Source organism: Stomoxys calcitrans, chromosome 4 (assembly GCF_963082655.1).
Source record: "Stomoxys calcitrans chromosome 4, idStoCalc2.1, whole genome shotgun sequence".
Taxonomy (NCBI): Eukaryota; Metazoa; Arthropoda; class Insecta; order Diptera; family Muscidae; genus Stomoxys; species Stomoxys calcitrans.
In genome coordinates, this window is record NC_081555.1 from 177795391 (window position 1) to 177813901 (window position 18511).

Sequence of the window (18511 nt, forward strand, 5' to 3'; positions counted from 1 at the left end):
AACAAATAAAGATAAGTTTTATAACTTTTTTCTACGTTGGCGTCGTTTTAAATCTCTTACCTTTACACAATCCTCATAGCTCGGTGGGTGTTTCACGTTGTTGCTCCCCAGCAGATCGTTGTGATGATTGGTTTGCGCCCCGCCGCCGCTCATTGCGTTCGAATACATTGAGGTGGCGTCGTAGGGACTCGGTTGACTTGTTAAAGCCGTCGGCGGCGGCGAGTCCACCGAACTGAGAGCTGCATCCAGCAGCTGTTGCTGATGGTTCTCCACTGAACCTGGGCCCTGCGCCGTCGGGCCACCAGCCAGCCCATTCAGCAGCTGTGAGGCCGTAAGATTGCTGCTGCTGTTGTTTCCCTTTTTTGACGCCGGCTGGCCTAAACCCTTTTTTGAACTCGGCTTGCGTCGAAGACTACCACCATTGTCGAGTAATCCATCTGGACTGCCCTCTAAAAGTTTGGCCTTCTTTGCGGCCTTATTTTGGGCAGCCTTTGACGTTTTACCGGCTGCAATCACAGTAGGCTGAGTAATCATTTGAGGTTGACTGCCGGGTGGGGGTGATGCAATCATTGTTTGTGGTGCCATTGCAATCATTTGCGGAGATCTGGGCACATGCTCGTCCAACAAACGTACAATGTCATGGTGCAAGCGTTCCGAAGCAACGTCTCGTGGCAAACGATCCATGTGATCGGTGATCTCGCGGTTGGCAAAGTTATCCAACAGGGCTTTGCATGCTTCATAGGAACCTTCTCGGGCTGCAAGGAAAAGGGGTGTTTCGTCTTTGTCATCTTGAGCATCGCGATTCGCATGGTGCATAAGCAAAATGTTGACAGCCTCGGTATTGTTGACAGCAGCTGCCCAGTGCAGAGCTGTCTTGCCAGAGTTATCAGCAGCGTTTATATCGGCATCTGCGGTTATCAAATCCTCCACCATGCCTTCGATAGCAAGACGGGCGGCCAATATCAACGGTGTTGTCCCATCATGCATGCGAGCGTTCAAGTTAGTGGCCCGGTTTCGCAAAAGAATTTGGAATACACCCATGGCGTCGGCGGCCACAGCAGCATGTAGCGGAGTACGTCCCGTGTTATCCTGGCAGTTAGCATCGGCTCCAGCATCAAGTAGGCGCTTCGCAGCATCGGCCCGTGCGTAACGCGCTGCCAAATGTAATGAGGTCTCTCCGGTTTTATCCATGGTAGCATTAAGCTCGGCACCTTGAGCCAAAAGATCCGAAATCACCTGGGCAGTGGTATCATCGGCGTTGTCTATGTCTTCGCCATTGTCAATGCCACCACCGCGAACGGCGGCAACCATCAGAGGAGTCATGCCACAAGGACCACGGACATCAACTTCATGTTTGCCATCTTGATGGGCCGGAGGAGTCATTATCGAGGAGCGAACGTCTGCCACATCGAGATGAGCCTGGGACCAGACACGAGTGTCAGCCTCCTCATAATCGGTGACCATTGTGTGGTCACTGGCATAACCACCATGATCGTTGCGTAGACGTTTTGGTTGCGGCATATCCGATTCATCATCCGACCACTGTGGTGCATGGCCCATATGCCCTGAGTTCATGTTGACATCGTTGCTCATGCAAGCCATAGAAGGATTTTTATTCAAATTTCTCATCTCCTGCCCTGTGGGATCTCGGCGTCTGCGCTGCGGATTGATGGTTGGTGTGCGGAAACCTTCGGGGAACCAGGTGATGCCGGCGGCACGCTTACGTTGTGTAGTCACTAAAACGCCGAACAACGCAAATGCCAGTACCACCAGAATTATGCCAAGCGTAACATATTTGACGTTGGTAGGCGTTTCAACAATATCTTCTCCAGGATTCTGTACACCACGCACACTGTAGATGGGGAACTTGGACGAGAGGGTATACTTCGATGCAGAAGCGGCCAAGAATTCTGCAGCTTCAGCTGCGCGATAAAAACATTCCGTACATTTCCGATTGTCGATTTCCAAATACACCTGGATGCCCTTCTCTCTGCGCTCTGTGAAGAGGATTTTATTCTTGCGTCCAAATTCGGTATTTTGAATGTCTTTGATGGGCTGTGTACCTTTCCAGGTGAGGATCATGTCATTTCCCAGCGGATCCTTCTTTATACGTACAGTCGTTCTCAAATGGTGACCCATTTCTCGTAAGAAAACCACCTGCTGCTCTCGGAACTCCTCCAGTTCCATCAAGACCACAACAGAGATCGCTCCATCAGCTAGATTGGGCGGTTCAGCTTCGTTCTCACAATCCAAGCCATCCCAATTACACTCAGCATTGTTGCAACCATAGTCGCAGCGCCCATTGGCGTAATGTTTGGAGCAGTAAGCATCGTAAATAGGATTACAGGGTTGCAGTTTTTTCTCACAGTCGCGGCCATCGTACAGACAAGCAGCATTGTTGCACTCCTCATTGCATTTTCCATCCATGAAAACCTGCCAACACTGAATGGTCGCTGTGCAGTTAATCCAAGGATTTATGCCCAATGAACAGTCATTACCATCGAAGTTACAGGCATAGGTGTTGCATTCAGGATCGCAAACATGATTACCCTTCTTTTGTTCACACCCGCGTTTAACACACATCTCCCTTTGATACTCCAAGTCCTTCGTGTATTTGCTGAGCGCTCCTCGCGAAGGATCCAAGACCCATCCGGGGTAGTTGGGATCATAGCTTTCGCAACGTTTTCCCGTCCACTTGGCAGGACAGAAACAAACAAAATCGCCTAGGAGGTTGTCACAGGCAGCACCTTGCAAACAGGGATTGGGGGTACACTCATCCATTGTATCACGTTCGCAGTGTCTTCCATCTGTTCCCCGGGGGCATTCACAACGGTAGCCACCTCCATCATCGATGACACAAGTACCCGCTTGACAGGGATTCGAATCACAGTCGTGGCCAGAAAACTCACAATTCTTTCCATAGAATCCTTCGGTACACAAACAATGGTGGCCTCCCTGCTTGGGGGAGCATATGCCACCATTCTGGCAAGGGGAGTTGGCACAGAAGTCAACCTTGTTCTCGCAATGTCGACCCATGTAACCCGGTTTGCAGTTGCAGTGATAGTTATTTACCAGTTGAACGCAGTCCAAAGTACCGGCATTTGAGCAGGGATTTGATAAACACTCGTTGATATCTCCTTCACACCGCGAGCCAACAAATCCTGGTGGGCAAACACACTCAAAACTTCCCACGCGATCGATGCAAGTTCCATTGTTGTGGCATGAGCCCCGCTTGCAATCATTCTCATTTACTTCACATATTAGGCCAGCCGTTCCGGGAGGACATGAGCAACTAAAGGTGTTCACCAAATCGTGGCAAGTACCGCCGTTCTGACAAGGATTTGGCGAACAGTCATCGATGTTAAGTTCACAATTTTGGCCCTGGAAACCCTTGCGGCAAACACAAGCGTATGAGCCAATCAAGTCACGGCATGTACCGCCATTCATGCAGGGTTGAGATTCACATTCATTGATTTCCTGTTGACAATAGCTGCCCGTATATCCTTGCTTACAGTAGCACCTATGGATGTTTCCATGTTCCTTACAAGTGCCATTGTTGCACAACTGTTCCAACGAAACTCCTTTTCGTATGGCAGCATCACTGCAGGACACCATTTCGACATCGCACAATTTTCCGGTCCAACCTGGGGCACATCTGCAACTGAACTGATTCTTGAGCTGGGTGCAAGTGGCTCCATTCTCGCATGGTGACTTGGTGCACCAATCGACATAGTCGGTACACTGTTTGCCTGTGTACCCATAGGAGCAGTGACAAGTATACTCTTCGCCATTCTCATGGCAAGTGGCTCCGTTTTGGCAAGGCTGGGAATCACATTTGTTAATTTTATACTGACAGTTGGAACCTGTATATCCAGGTAGACAAGAGCAGTTGTAGCTATTGATGCCATCTATGCAAGTGCCACCATTCATGCAAGAACTCTCAGTGCAATCCTCATCATTGGTCTGGCAATTGATGCCCGAAAATCCTAAGGGACAAGTGCAGGTGTATGAGTTCACGTACTGCCGGCAAGTGGCTCCATTCTGGCATGGCAAACTCAAGCATTCGTTAATATCCGTTTCGCAGTGCTTTCCATCAAAACCATCCACACATAGACAGGAATAATCACCAATGCCATCGAGGCAAGTTCCACCATTTTGGCATGGAAACATGGCACAGTCATCGGTATTAATGGCACAATCGTGGCCCTCGTAGCCTTTGGCACATATACAACGATACGAACCGGGAACGTTGTGACAAGTGGCGCCATTGCGACAAGGTGTCGACAGTTTACACTCATCAATGTCTTCGTCGCAATATCGGCCGGTATAACCTAATTTACAAGTGCAAGAAAAGTCCAAGAAATTAGGCGAAGGAGTGCATTTGGCATCATTTCTGCAACGATTCGTTGCACATGGATCCAATTTGGACTCACAGTCCACACCAGTATAAGGGACCTTGCATACACACTTATAGCCGTTCACTTTGTCGATGCAAGTGCCACCATTGGCACACGGATTATTGATACAATCATCTATGTTGGTCTCACACTTAAGACCAGTGTAGCCAGGCATACACTGGCATTTGAAGGCGTTCAATTCGTCAACACAAAATCCTCCATGCTGACAAGGGTTCGAGGAGCATTCATCGATGTCGATTTCACAACGTTTTCCACCGTAGCCAGGAGGACAGAGGCATATAAACTCGTTGATTCCATCCTCACAGCGACCACCATTTATGCAAGGATTCGAAGCACATTCATTCACATCACTTAGGCATCGGGAATCGTAGAATCCTCGCGGGCATTCACATTTATAGCCATTAACTAGATCCATACAAACACCATTATTGGCACAGGGATTCGAGGCACATTCGTTGATATTGATTTCACAGTGGACACCAGTAAATCCCGGCACACACTGGCAGGTGTACTTATTGATGCCATCAATGCAGGTGGCTCCATTATTGCAGGGATTGCTATGGCATTCGTTGACATTTATCTCACAATCCTTACCCGAAGTACCGGGTAAACAGTGGCACACATATGAACCCACACGATCAACACAATGCCCTCCATACTGGCAGGGGTTGGACTCACACTCGTTAATCTGCGTTTGACAGAGATAGCCGGTGAAGCCTGGATCACATACGCAGGTGAAGCGATTGTCTCCGTCTATGCATTTTCCTCGATGACAAGGATTCGAGTCGCAATCATTTATATTGACCTCACAAGAGAGCCCAGTGTAACCCGGATGGCATTCGCAAGTATAACCAGCTATGGAGTCATGGCAGATGCCACCATTACGACAAGGCTGAGATTGACAATCGTCAATGTTTATTTGACATCTGGAACCAGTGAAACCCATGGCACAGGAGCATTTGAAACCATTGATCATATCACGACAAATTCCTCCATTCAGGCAGGGATTCGACTGGCATTCATTGATATCGATTTCACACTGAGTTCCAGTAAAACCGGGCATGCAAACACAACGAAAAGTTCCGGGATCGTCCAAACAGCTGCCCTCATTCTGGCACGGATGGGATTCACACTCATTTATATTTGTCTCACAGCGTGGGCCAGTGAATCCCTGTGAGCAATTACAACGAAATGAGCCAGGAGTATTGACACAAACGCCATTGTGTTCACAGGGAGATCCCTGATCGCATTCATCAATATCCTCGGAGCAATCAACACCCTTGTAACCGGTGGCACAAGAACACGTGTAGGAACCATTGATGGGGCTGGTGTCACAGATCGCATCGGAATGACACGGATTTGAGGTACAAGCGTCATCCAAGTGACAAAGTAAGCCCGTTTTACCCGGCGTACAGCGGCAATAAAAGGAGCCAACACCATCAATGCAAGTGGCTCCAAAGAAGCAAGCAGCAGCCACACAGTCATCGATATTTTCACTACAATCCGGGCCAGTCCAACCATTGACACATATACAAGAATACGAACCTTGTGAGTTGGTGCAAGTAGCGCCATTTTGACAAACAGAGGGTCTGAAAGAAAAACAGAGTAAGTTGTATTATTCTTCATTTTCCAAACTCTTTTCCATTTTGTGGGTATCAAAGGGTTTGATTGCCCCCAACTTACCTAATGGCACATTCGTCCACATCCTTTTCACAATTCTCCCCGGTATAGTTGGGCGGACAGGCACAGTGAAAGCTGTTGATTCCATCAATACAAGTACCACCATTCTGACACGTATGTCCAGGACAATCATCAATATTTTGATCACAATTTTTACCTTGATAACCTAGAAATATAAAAAAATTTATGTATGTTTAAGAGAAATTTGTATGGCAAAAAGAAATACATTTTTAATCTTTCACTACATTTCAGCGATGTTTTACCCAGCTTTACCGTGATTTCTTGAAAATCATATTGGCAACACTACCAACAGTTATGCCTTGTACATGAAACCGGCTTTCAATTTCCACTTCGATACCAGTTTAAGAGCACAATTGGAACACGAGAGAATTTTGGAGAAGAGACCCAGACAAGTCTCTCTTGTGTGCACTTATACAAAGAAAAGGGAAAAATTACAAGCTCAGCATAAATGTTTAGATGTATAGTACACACAGTGTACTATATACCCATGACTAACCAAGTCCCGTATGTAAGGAATGACAGTAATGTATGACAAAATCATGTAAGATACACCTAGAAACAAACAAGCAATTAAGCTGCAATGCGATAATGACCAACCAAAGGAATATGTATGTTTTTGTATATCAACCAACCCATTGGATAAATATGTATGTATGTACATACATATGTATGACAGAGCTGGATTTATTAATTGTTGCCAATTAATTGTATTTTATTCTGAATGCATATGCCTCAAAAACTCAGATTAAAAAGTGCTTCCTTTTACCTTTAACCCAAAACATAAATACATTCGCTGCTCTCACTCACACTCCAAAAATTAAAAACTTTAAACCCTAAAGAATCAAGATTATAAAACCTTCATCACGATAAACATAAAAACTCAAGCTTAGGAGAGTAATGCTCAGAGTAACCAACATGGGTTGAAAAAAAACCCTAAATGACAGTCAACAAGAGGAGATGGCTGTTCCAAAACAAAAGTATCTTGCGCTGACCACCATCAAATCGCAAAACCTTTTTTTTCAGAGAATAGGGGAGAAAATATTGGACCATAATATGAATTGACGATGAAACAATGGTCTGGTATATTATGGACAAATGAGAATGAACATTGATCGGTTGGTCTTTTTCTTCGATCATCGTTTTTTTTTTGCACTAGATGGCCAACAAAAACAAACACAATACAAGCTTTCATATACACATATATTATTTGTACATACAATAAATGTACACAGCATACATACATATGTAAACATACATTCATTTACTGAATTGGTTAGTTATAAATAGCAAAAGCCGTGGCATTGCCTATTCAATCGGGATATAAAAAGCCTTCAAGAAAATTTTGATAAAAAAGGCAAAGTTTATTTGTCATTCTTTTAGTGGTAGAAAAGGTTTAAGGTTCATTTAAAAATTTTTAGGCCAGCTAAATGTCAATAAATTTATGCCCATATTCACTTATTGCAGCTTAAAAGTAGACTTGAAAGTTCTTAAGGAAATCTGTCAATTAAAAACCTACTTTAAAACTGCAAAAAGTTTTGCGAATATGGACATTAAGATTAAGGTATATCCTTGGCCTAAACTTTGTGGCTATAATAGGGTCATGCTTCCTAATCCCCAGGAGAATATAAATAATCCTGGAACCTATAAAGTATGACCTCATGATGACGATTTTTTTTGCCGATGTCAGATCGTTACTGCGATGGGCGCAGTAACGAAATACTGCAGGTTTTGTTGAATTGAAAAGGACTAAGAGACGGTCGAACATATTTTATGCCAATTTATTTCTCTTGTCATCCTGAAGGCTTGAGAAACCTAAAATGGCTGACTGGAGGGAACTCTCAGCGAAGAGAGACATCGGGCGCACACTTTTTTTTTGTCACGCGCGCTTATTTCATGGGTAGAGTTTTTACACATTCTTAATGTTTACGATCTAAAGTTTCCGAGGTAATCGAGGTTGTTTCACGTTATCTTAAACTGGTAAAGATACCTCGAAAAAGCTACTAATTTTTTTTTTGAAGACTCTTCAGATCTTGCCTACACAGATAAAAATAATTTTGAAAAACGACATCTTTGGTCGTGAAAAAAACTAAGAAAGTTGTTAATTTTCCGTCAACAACTTATTTTAAATCTCAAAGACCCAAAGTACAAATTAGTTGCTGCAAAACAATAACAATATATCAATAAGCAAGGCATTTTATTTACTTTGTTCGGCTCGTGCCACTTTGCCTCGTTCGTTTTACTGCAGCTCTCGGGTTTTTCTCTGTCACTCTTTCTACTACTACCCTTAAAAATGTTAATAATTTTGGTGCCGCAGAGTATTGAACTCATGATTTCATGTTTGGTAGTCTTGCACGCATCCTCAAGCCTACCGACATTATCTTCTTCATGATGAAATAAATCAATAAGTACTGCTGCTCAGTAATAAGTGTCTCAATTAATTAATTTAAAAAAACGTAAAAACCAATCTAAAAAAAAAATTATGAATACGAAATTCATATTTTGTTATGCCGAATTTTCTAAAATAAGTTTAATGAAAAAAAAAATTTTTTTGCCGACCGGGGGACTCGTACCTGGGTTTGCAAGTCATGCAAGGCATGGGAGTTTTGAGCTCTACATTTTAACAACTACCTCAACTAAAGAATTTGTTGAAAGCGAAAAATATTTCAATAATTTTGTCTGTCAAGTCTGTTGTAGAGACTTACTTACGTAACAAATAATGCCTTCGATTCAATGCTAAAATTCGTTGAGAGTTTAAAGTTTCACATACAATTTTTGTAGTTGGTTTTTTCTAAGCGTTTTTTTTCTGTGTAGACTCAGTTTTATATTATATTTTGCAGAGACAACGGAGATCATGAATTTCTTAAAAAGACGGAGAATGTTTGGGGATACCATCACTGTTTTTTCAAAAATGTAAATTTGACCATGAACACTTCAACAAGGAACAGGGTCAATCTTCCCACATATCATAAAAGGCCTCCTTTTATATCCGAGTGCAAACGGCGTGCTGCAGAGCGACACATCTTTGGTGAGATGTATTAAGATGGCATAGTATCTCACAAGTATCGCCAGCATTAAGAGGGGATAAACACCGCTGAATATTTTTCTAATGTTCTCGCCAGGATTCGAACCCAGGTGTTCAGCGTCATTGGCGAACATGCAAAATTCGCCCATGAACATTCCATTTAGGAATAGCGGAAACTTCTCACATTTCAATGAGTGCTGTCAAGTTTAAGCTCAGTGAAAAGGGATCTTCTTTTTATAGCCGAGCCCGAACGTCATGCCGCAGTGCGACACCTCACCGGGGAGAAGTTTTTACATGGCTGCTAAATAATTTTTTCAAATGGCAAAGATCCTAGGAAGGGATAACCACCGAGCCCGAATGGCGTGTGGCAGTGCGACACCTCTTCGGGGAGAAGTTTTTACATAGCTGCCATACCATTTTTTCAAATGGTATAGATCCTAGGAAGAGATAACCACCGCTGAAAATTGTTTCTGATATCCTCGCCTGTATTCGAACTTAGGCGTTCGGCGTCATAGGCGGGCATTCTAACCTTTGCGCTACGTTGGCCGAACGTGCTAACCTCCCTAAATTCCCCATTTCCCTTATTATCCGGGGAATCCCAATCAAATGGCAACGCTGGCTAAGCGAAACGAATAAACAACCACTACAATAATAACAACAGCAGCAATACCTAAAACAACAATAATAATAACAAAAACAAAAACAGAAAATACGTCGACGTCTTGAGATCTTCTTTCCCACGGTTTCATATCTTGTATGTTTTAGTATGTTGTTGCTTTTATGCTTTATACTCCACTACTAGCTGACAGCAACAACAAAACACACTCACACACACCAATGTAGAAACGTTTGCGCAAACACACAGATACACTGCCTCTGAGTCAGTCGTCTACACATGCGCGCACTCTACCTCGAGCACACACATATTGAGTGTAAAACATGTAAAGAAAAAAGACCTCATTCGTTGCCATCGTCGTTTCTTTGTGCGAAGGCAGACAACAACGGTGTATACGGTTCGGTAGATAGGTCGGACAGCCGGTCGGTCGTTTGTCGTCTTCGTCGTTATGTTGCCTTATGCCCCAGTGTGCATGGGTGTGTGAGTTTGTTATTGCTGGTGGCGTTGATGATTTTCTTTTTTTTTTGGTTTGATCGAGTTTTGTGTATTCCATTTCTTGATTTTTGTCTTCTTTGCTACCACTACAAAGGTGGTTGTCCACCTAAGAGAAATAAAACAATACATAAGCGCTAACTGCAAGGCTTGATTTAAGAAAATACTTCAGAAATGGTGAATTTCTAAGGCCATATGATTTCCTAGGAGCTTTGATGTCACCACTGTGCAATATTTTGTACCCCGCTCACCATCACTACCACCGCCGCCACTTGCATGCATGCTCCATCGTTGTCATAATCTAGCCAAACAGCCAGTCAGCCAGCACAGCACAATCAGTTCGATCTGCCAAGAAACCCAGTTGTTGTCGCTGGTTTCTGGCTGCTTTGCTTCCATTCAAAACAACCGTATTTTGTGTGTTACTAATGGAACACGCCTTGCTCTCGCTCTCCCCTCAGTCAAATGGTGGACAAACTGTCCGAGCGACCGACAGAACGAACAGCCAATCGACCACGCCATTTCATCTGGATGAAATATGGAATCCAGCCGGGCTTTCTCAGCTGCTGTGACTGCGACTGTGGCTGATGTTGTCCCTGTAGACAAAACCGACCGTGTTGGTCGTCGATAGGTAGATATGCAACCATGGCGATGTTGATGGGCTCTTTTAGTCTTCGTATGTTACCATAATGTCGTAAAGAGATTACAATATCCATGGCTATAGTTGTCCACCATGCACTCACACTCACACAGACACACGAGCGCGCGGAGGAGACCAGTCTTGTTGTCTTACCTTTATTGTTATTAAAGGTATCTCGATAAATCCATCTAATGGAGTACTACAACAAGTACCACACAGAGACATGGAGTAGTCGTAATCGTACCAAATGAGTGAGTGTATATGTAGGTATTCACGAATAGATTTAAACAATTAAAATTTGAAATAGTTGACATGAACGAACCGACAACGAAGCAGCAAGCAAGCGTGTGTCTGATCTGGGCCTGCTGATATTAGATCTTCCCGTTGTATCCATTGTCGTAATTTCCAAAAACAAAAATCCCAAAACTAAACTACGTTCAACTCAACATACTCATGAGCTTTCGTCAATATCAATGATCAGCCCGATTAGGTCCATGTATGTCAACTTAAATGTTGTTACTGTTGTTGCTAAAGGTACTTGGTCCATATGTAAATGTACCTACTATAATTACCAATGGAACACAAAATGTAGATGGAAAATGGTTGTGACTATCGATGAACAATGCATTGACAATTAAATTTGAGACATTTATTCAGGCCAAGCGATTGACGCTATCTTCAAATTGCAATCTTAAAGATGGCCAAGAGGAACTCATTGATTGATCATTTTATGACAGTTTTGATTTTGTTGGGCGTGTAAATGTAAAAGATTTTTCAAATCAAATGACAATGGACATCGATGCAGTTTTTATGCTAAGAGAGAGAGAGAGAGAGAGTACTATATTTGAATTTGGTTTTACTTTGCGGTCAGCGTTAGTAACGTCATTTTGCAAAAATTATAATGTGGAAAGGCCCACATTCATATTGTAATTGTCAAAATATTCGATTTTCCAAAGTTGGGCTATTTAACAGCTTTCACGTGATTTAGGCTCAGTCTAGTTTGCCGTTTCACAATACTGGTCATTAATGAAAATTTGTCTGGTCCCACTTACATTCCCCTTTATTCCGGTTAGCGATAACTTAGTCGAAATTTTTGCAAAATGGTATTATGTTTGTCGAAGACGAAAATTTGTTTAAATTTTTGGTAACACATAAGTCGAATTCGACTGTCAAATATAACGAAAACGATCGATATATAAGTTGATTGCATTCTAAACTACAATACATTGCTCCTGTTTGCCGAAAGAGTATGGAACCTACTACTATATTAATTTTTATTTCCCACAATATTTTTCTATTATTAAACTGCTGAAGGCGAATAAGTTACAGAATACCACGAAATGCGAAATTCGCCTTCGACTACTACCGCTGTCGATTTTCGCCTTCGACAACGAGAATAAGGGTGATTATTTGTGTTTCTATCTCAAATAGGAGCCCTATTTCCCAATCCAAGCTTGGGCCATAACTTATATTTTTAACTGGGGTTTCGTTTATTTTGACACAACAAACATTTTATTTATTTATTTTTTTTTTTAATATTAATTCACAAAAAAGAAGTTGAGTGGTGAATTAACATTTTTTGCAACATTTGTGGGGAATATATATGTTAAAAATATAGAAAATCTATAAAATTAAGCCATGGGCTCCACATATTGTATTGTAGAAACATGTGGTTATGGATCATTGAAAAAAAATATATAGAAAAGTGAAAGAAAAATAGAGAGACCGTTACACATATGATTTGGTGAGAATCTCTGACACAGCATAAACCGCTTCTTAATTAATTTTATTGTTCTAAGGTGCGTATGATTACTATTTGATAATTTTGTCCCCATACACCGTACATCATACGCCACCTTGGTTAAAATACTTGGCAAATTGCTATTTGCAAATCTTATTGCCAAATCATGGGTGTTAGAGCCTTTATTTTAGCGATTGTTAAATTGTGCGAAATCCAACGAAAACAAGGAAAGGTGTTCACGCGATATCGAATGTATGGCCTCTATTCCTCGGCATGTCACATGCAAATCTTTCATTATAAGGTGACCCACGGCATCAATGTTCTCTGGTACAACGGTCCTTTTTGGACGACCTTCACGGAATTCGATTTTGGTTGAGCGTTGGCCACAAATGAATTCATTGAACCGGTTTTTAACAGTGCTATAGGATGGCGCTTCATCGTCATACAAAGATTTTAGTCCAAAGTTGTGAAAATGATTGCACAAAAATGTTCATAAGTTAATTCCATTTTTTGTATGTCAAATAAATTTTTTCAAGTCACTGTAAACCACACAAATGATGGTCGTAAGCCAAAACTTTCTAAGTACGATTATTCTAGAACATGTCAAATCTTACAATGGAAAAGTCAATTTGCAACTGGCCTAGGCTAGAAAGGCTATGTAGCAGCCTTCGTACAATATATCTCATGGCTTGTCCTGAAGACGTAATTCTTTTCTAAAGTAGTGCTGAAACGCAATTTTGATATTTTATTTTTAATTATATATTCGTAACAAATATAGCAAAATCTAAAAACAACAGTAAAACATTTTTAGTGTGCAACATAAAAAAAAAATAAAAATACGCCTAAATTAAAGCTATTTCTGAAAAATAAATGTTGCTAGATTTGAAAATGACGGGCAAATTTGAGATATAAACAAAGAAAAATCTAGATTTACTCGTTATGAAGACTTATTGCTGTCATACGAACACAAATCCTGTACAAAAATAGTGGAAAAATGGGATTCTTTGGAATTTAATCAAGCTAATGGCGGCAGCCGCTTGCCCGAAAGCGTTTGTATAACATAAGAGTAAACCCTTGCCCTGGACTGCAGCTCGGTGGAGCAAGGTTACAGATATGCACCCTACTACAGTGAATCTCTATATTCTGCGTCTACTTTTCTATTCCCCTAACTTCTAGGGTGAACACGACGGACTTGATATCTCAAAGGAAAGACCGTTGTGTGCTCTTCAATCTGACCTAGGGACTGCTATCTATGTTTTCAATCTGACCTAAAGACTGATCTATGTTTTCCTATAAATATCGCAGGTTCACAAGGAATTAAAATTTATTTACCAAGAAATTGGTATAGATGATTCAGACCAATAGATCGTGTTAATCTGCCATAGATTTTGCTACTCTATTATTTCTGGTTGGTTAATTTATATTCAATATATTTTACATTAAACAAACAAAACCAAGCCCACCCATGTGTTGTTGTTGTTACATTCACACATTTCTCCAATTTCTAACGCAAAACTGTAGAAAAATAACACATTGCATATCTCTCTGTTTGTTTTTGTTTTAATATGACAGAAGACTAAATGTGTGCGTCTATTCCATGAGGCATTAGACGCAGGTGATGGAGATTTGATTTCAAGTTTTTAAGAATCTAAAGATAATGTTTCATGAGATTTTAAAACAGACTAATGGCGGGAGGACGGTCGTCAGTTTGTTGTTGGTAATGTGAGGACAAGACAAGTGAAGTGAAGTGCAGTAGCTTGAGATGTGGTGGCAGCGACAAGTTTGCCTTGCATAAACCGCACCTAAATTAAACTACAACCCAAAGAACAACGACTCTTCTTATAAATTGTCTGACTGCAACAGAATACAACTGCAACAAATAATAAAAGTGATCACAAAATGCGCACAGATCAGCAATTAAAAAATTGCGACTAACTACTTATTGCGCTTAAAAGGCATTAAGGCATATGCAAGCAATTGAACATGCATATGGTTGCCAGCTCAAAAGCAAAAGAAGATAAATTCGGTATTCATTTATAGAGGGTTCCATCACCTGCGGAAAACAAAAAGTGGAAAGACCCCATGAACATAAAAAATGTACCCACTAAGAATGCCACAAATGGCAGAAAACGTAAACAAAAATGAATGTAAGCAAAGGAAAAATGGAAACCTAAATGTCAAAACTGTCAAAAATTTAAAAATATTTTGTGTCGGCTGATTGCTTTCCGCAACCTTATTATGCTCCCATGAATTCTGTGTGAACATGACGCTGGAATTTTTGTGTAAGTGTAATAGCTACATAATTTTTATCAATGATAAATCTGCAAATTTGGTAGATTTGTTAATAAATATAAAAGGTTACTATTGGGTTGCCCAAAAAGTAGTTCCAGATTTTTTAAAAGAAAGTAAATGCATTTTTAATAAAACTTAGAATGAACTTTAATCAAATATACTTTTTTTACACTTTTTTCTAAAGCAAGCTAAAAGGAACAGCTGATAACTGACAGAAGAAAGAATGCAATTACAGAGTCACAAGCTGTGAAAAAATTTGTCAACGCCGACTATATGAAAAATCCGCAATTACTTTTTGGGCAACCCAATATTATTCCCTGGTTGCTGTTATATGTATGCACTCCGGTAGATGGAGTTGTCAGACACACCAATTAATTGTGCGGGCTCGTAGATTCGCTCGTGGAAATGCTAATTTTTGAGACTCATGATCGGATATTTATTTCATAATAAACAGGAAGCTATGGCGTTAATAATGAAAAAGAACATCAGCCAAATGGCCGCCATTACCACGATTACAGGACCATATACTTTTCATCAAAGTTTGTATAACCAAATCGTCAATAAAATTATCTTACAAGTTGCAAGTTTAGAAGCAAAGACCCAACAGTCAAGATTCCGCCCCTGGAAGTCTTCAAGGAGTATCGATCTCCACAAGTACCAAGCCTTCAAATATTTTAAGAGGGTTTTGATACATTGCAGCATGAAACCATCTAGTCTGTGATGGGCCTTATTCAAGGCTTATCAAAGAAAATAACCGATCATAAATCTCAATGACGAGAACTGAACACAATTTAAAAAATATTATGTCTGATTGCTGTTCTCAACTTTATTAAGTGAATCCTGGGCACATGTCAAGTATTTTATGTGTGTTTGTTGGTTAATCTTTTGAGTGTTGAGCTTTTTTGCATTTCATCGCATATTCATTAACTACGTGGGCATTTCTGCCTGACTCTCTGCATGCCATTTTATAGGAGTATCTTGTGTGCTTCTTCTCTCCCTCTCTCTCTCTCATATTCTTTTTATGCTACGACAATCGAGGCATCATACACAGAAAACTTAGGGATCGGTTTCAACTACAAATTTCATTGATCTATTATTTTTTTTTAAATTGAAACTGCTTCAATCACAAAAATGATAATATCAATAAAAGGTGATTGATAAAAATTGCATATTCGATCAAAAAATTATGGAAAGTTCCAATAAATTTTTTAAGTATGGAGATTTTTGACACTTTCAATTAATTTTTAAATTGGTCCCATTAGAAAATGGATTGAGATTTTCAAAATATCCAAAAAAATTTTTAATTGGATGAATTAAAAGTTTTTTTAATATATGCAAATGTTAAATTAAAATGTTGGCGAAAAGCTCGCTGTATGCAACAGGATTGACATATGTAAATCTCCTGGAGCACGAATATGAGGTTTAATTTTGAATCCACGATTACTCCTGAGAAACAAAATGCCTCCGGGTGTTATTCCAAAAATGCAACGGAGAATTTTGTTTCGCGAATTATGAAAGAAAAATTATCGATTAATTATTAATTAATTAAAATATTTTTATTACAGTAACTTTATGAAATAAATGCAGAAAAACTTTTACCTAGAATTGTGTATCGATACTAAAGAAGCTGTTATGCCATTAATATGAAGATTTTGATCATAAATAAGATTAGAATTCCGTTTAGAAATTCAAAAAGGTAGTCAAAAGACTGTTTTTGGTGGAGTTTTATCCTCTATATATAGAAAATATCTTTCTTCTTTTTGTCACTCGATTCGATGAGCAGCTGTTTTCCCTTTATAAAATCAGCTGTTTTCAATGGATTGGAGAACGAAAGGGGTAGGCCGTTATTATTTTATTGAAAAAGATCAAATTTTCAATCACATTTTATAAAAAAAAAATTTTTAGGATTCGATTAAAAATATTGATTATTTGAAAATAATTTTTAATTGAAATTTCAAAAATTTCAATTACAAACGCATTTGAAAAAAAGTTCAATAAAAAAATTATTGAATCAATTAATTTTTTAATTGAAAACGACAACAATTTCAATCACGATCGCAGTTGAAACAAGGTCAGATTCAATAAAAAAAAATATTGATTCAATTAATATTTTAACTGAAAAAATTTTTATTTTAAATTGAAAACATTTTCGTGCTATTTTTTCTGTGTACAAAGCGAAAGCCTTAGTAAATGTTTGACTTCCAAAGATAATAAAATGCATACCCAAGCACAGAATGCATGTTATGAACTTTTCTAATTAATGCAAATAATGGAGGAAAACCCGCCGTCGTCAGCAACCGAATGCGGTGTTTCCAGTTTCAGATCTAATCAAAACCCCTTTGCCACACTCCCGCGCATTGGCTAGATTCAGATGTGATGAGATTCAATGTGAAGCGGTATAGTCCATTTGCCCATGTGCATGTATCGAGATCTTATGCAGCTGCTGTATTCAGTTTAGAATACTTGCTCTTTGGCATTGTGTCCAGTTGAAAGTCTTTTGTGTTGCAGAAATGTTTGGTGATGACCAACCATTGAGGTGGGGTGGTGCATGATGTTCAAAGCCGGAATGGGGTTGCCTGATGCATTCATTCATTTTTAGATGATGGTCGTCGTTGTCACATGCGTTAGTCTGAGGTTCTTGAGTGTGTGTGTGTGTGTGTGCTTGGGCTTACTATCATATGTGGCTGTTTATTCAGTTCAATTTGTTTCAATTATATTCAATTTAATTAATTTAACAAAAAAAATTGCATTCACAATTCTTGCACTAGATAAACCAATCAACTCAACCAAGCAAGCGACACGGCCATACAAGTTTGAGTCGTTGTTGAATCGTTCACATACTAACAAATGATGCTAAAAGTAGTTTGGATAGAAAGTATGGGCCGTATGGGACATTTTATATGGCTCTGCAAATATCATATCTAATAATCAAAAAAGCTGTCATCGTAATCTTGTAGTCATATATCATACTCTTTATATATTTTATAATCAGATGCAAAATGCAACCCCATTGATCTCGATATTATGCTGTTTAAATGTTTATATAAATGGAAAATGCTAAGCATTGCCTTGGGTTTTATTAGTCATGGGCAAAATTGTACCTTATTTTTAAATATTTATTGATTAAATCAAAAATGTTCTGAAGAAGAATGACATAAAAAACTTGAGTAACAAATTTAATATTTTGGCATTGGTCCTTCACTTTTTTCTTTGTATTTAAATCGTGTTATCTATGATCAACTGGGCCATCGATTTATTTTTTAAAGCTTGTTTCTGAATCTTAACTTAATTTATTTTACAAACAATCCCGAAATGTGAACGCCCCATTATAAAATATTTGCAACGGAAATCAACAACAGATGTTTTTTTAAAAACAACTCATGACGTGTTTTATTTTAGTACTTTTAGTCCGATGTACTGGATAGACTTTCAGTGCAATTTTTGTCGGATAGTTATCGATATCAAGCGATAACGGAAAATAATAAGGAATAAATCGTGTTTCCCACTTTTTAATAAAGGTTCTAGTAAGGGCCACAGTTCAGGTTCCAACATGTATAAAACTGCTGTTTCACTTTAGGCATGATATTTACAT

At 39.7% G+C, this 18511-nt stretch overlaps 1 protein-coding gene across 1 annotated transcript in view; it reads right to left on the minus strand.

Annotated features, from left to right (window-relative positions):
• LOC106088504 (neurogenic locus Notch protein) overlaps positions 1-18511 on the minus strand; it is a 93653-nt gene that overhangs the window by 2524 nt on the left and 72618 nt on the right. The window contains exons 6-7 of the mRNA XM_013254055.2: positions 6102-6264; positions 61-6007 (exon numbers count right to left, since the gene is read on the minus strand). Coding sequence (XP_013109509.1) covers positions 61-6007; positions 6102-6264 — 6110 coding nt within the window. The remainder of the gene's footprint in view (positions 1-60; positions 6008-6101; positions 6265-18511) is intronic.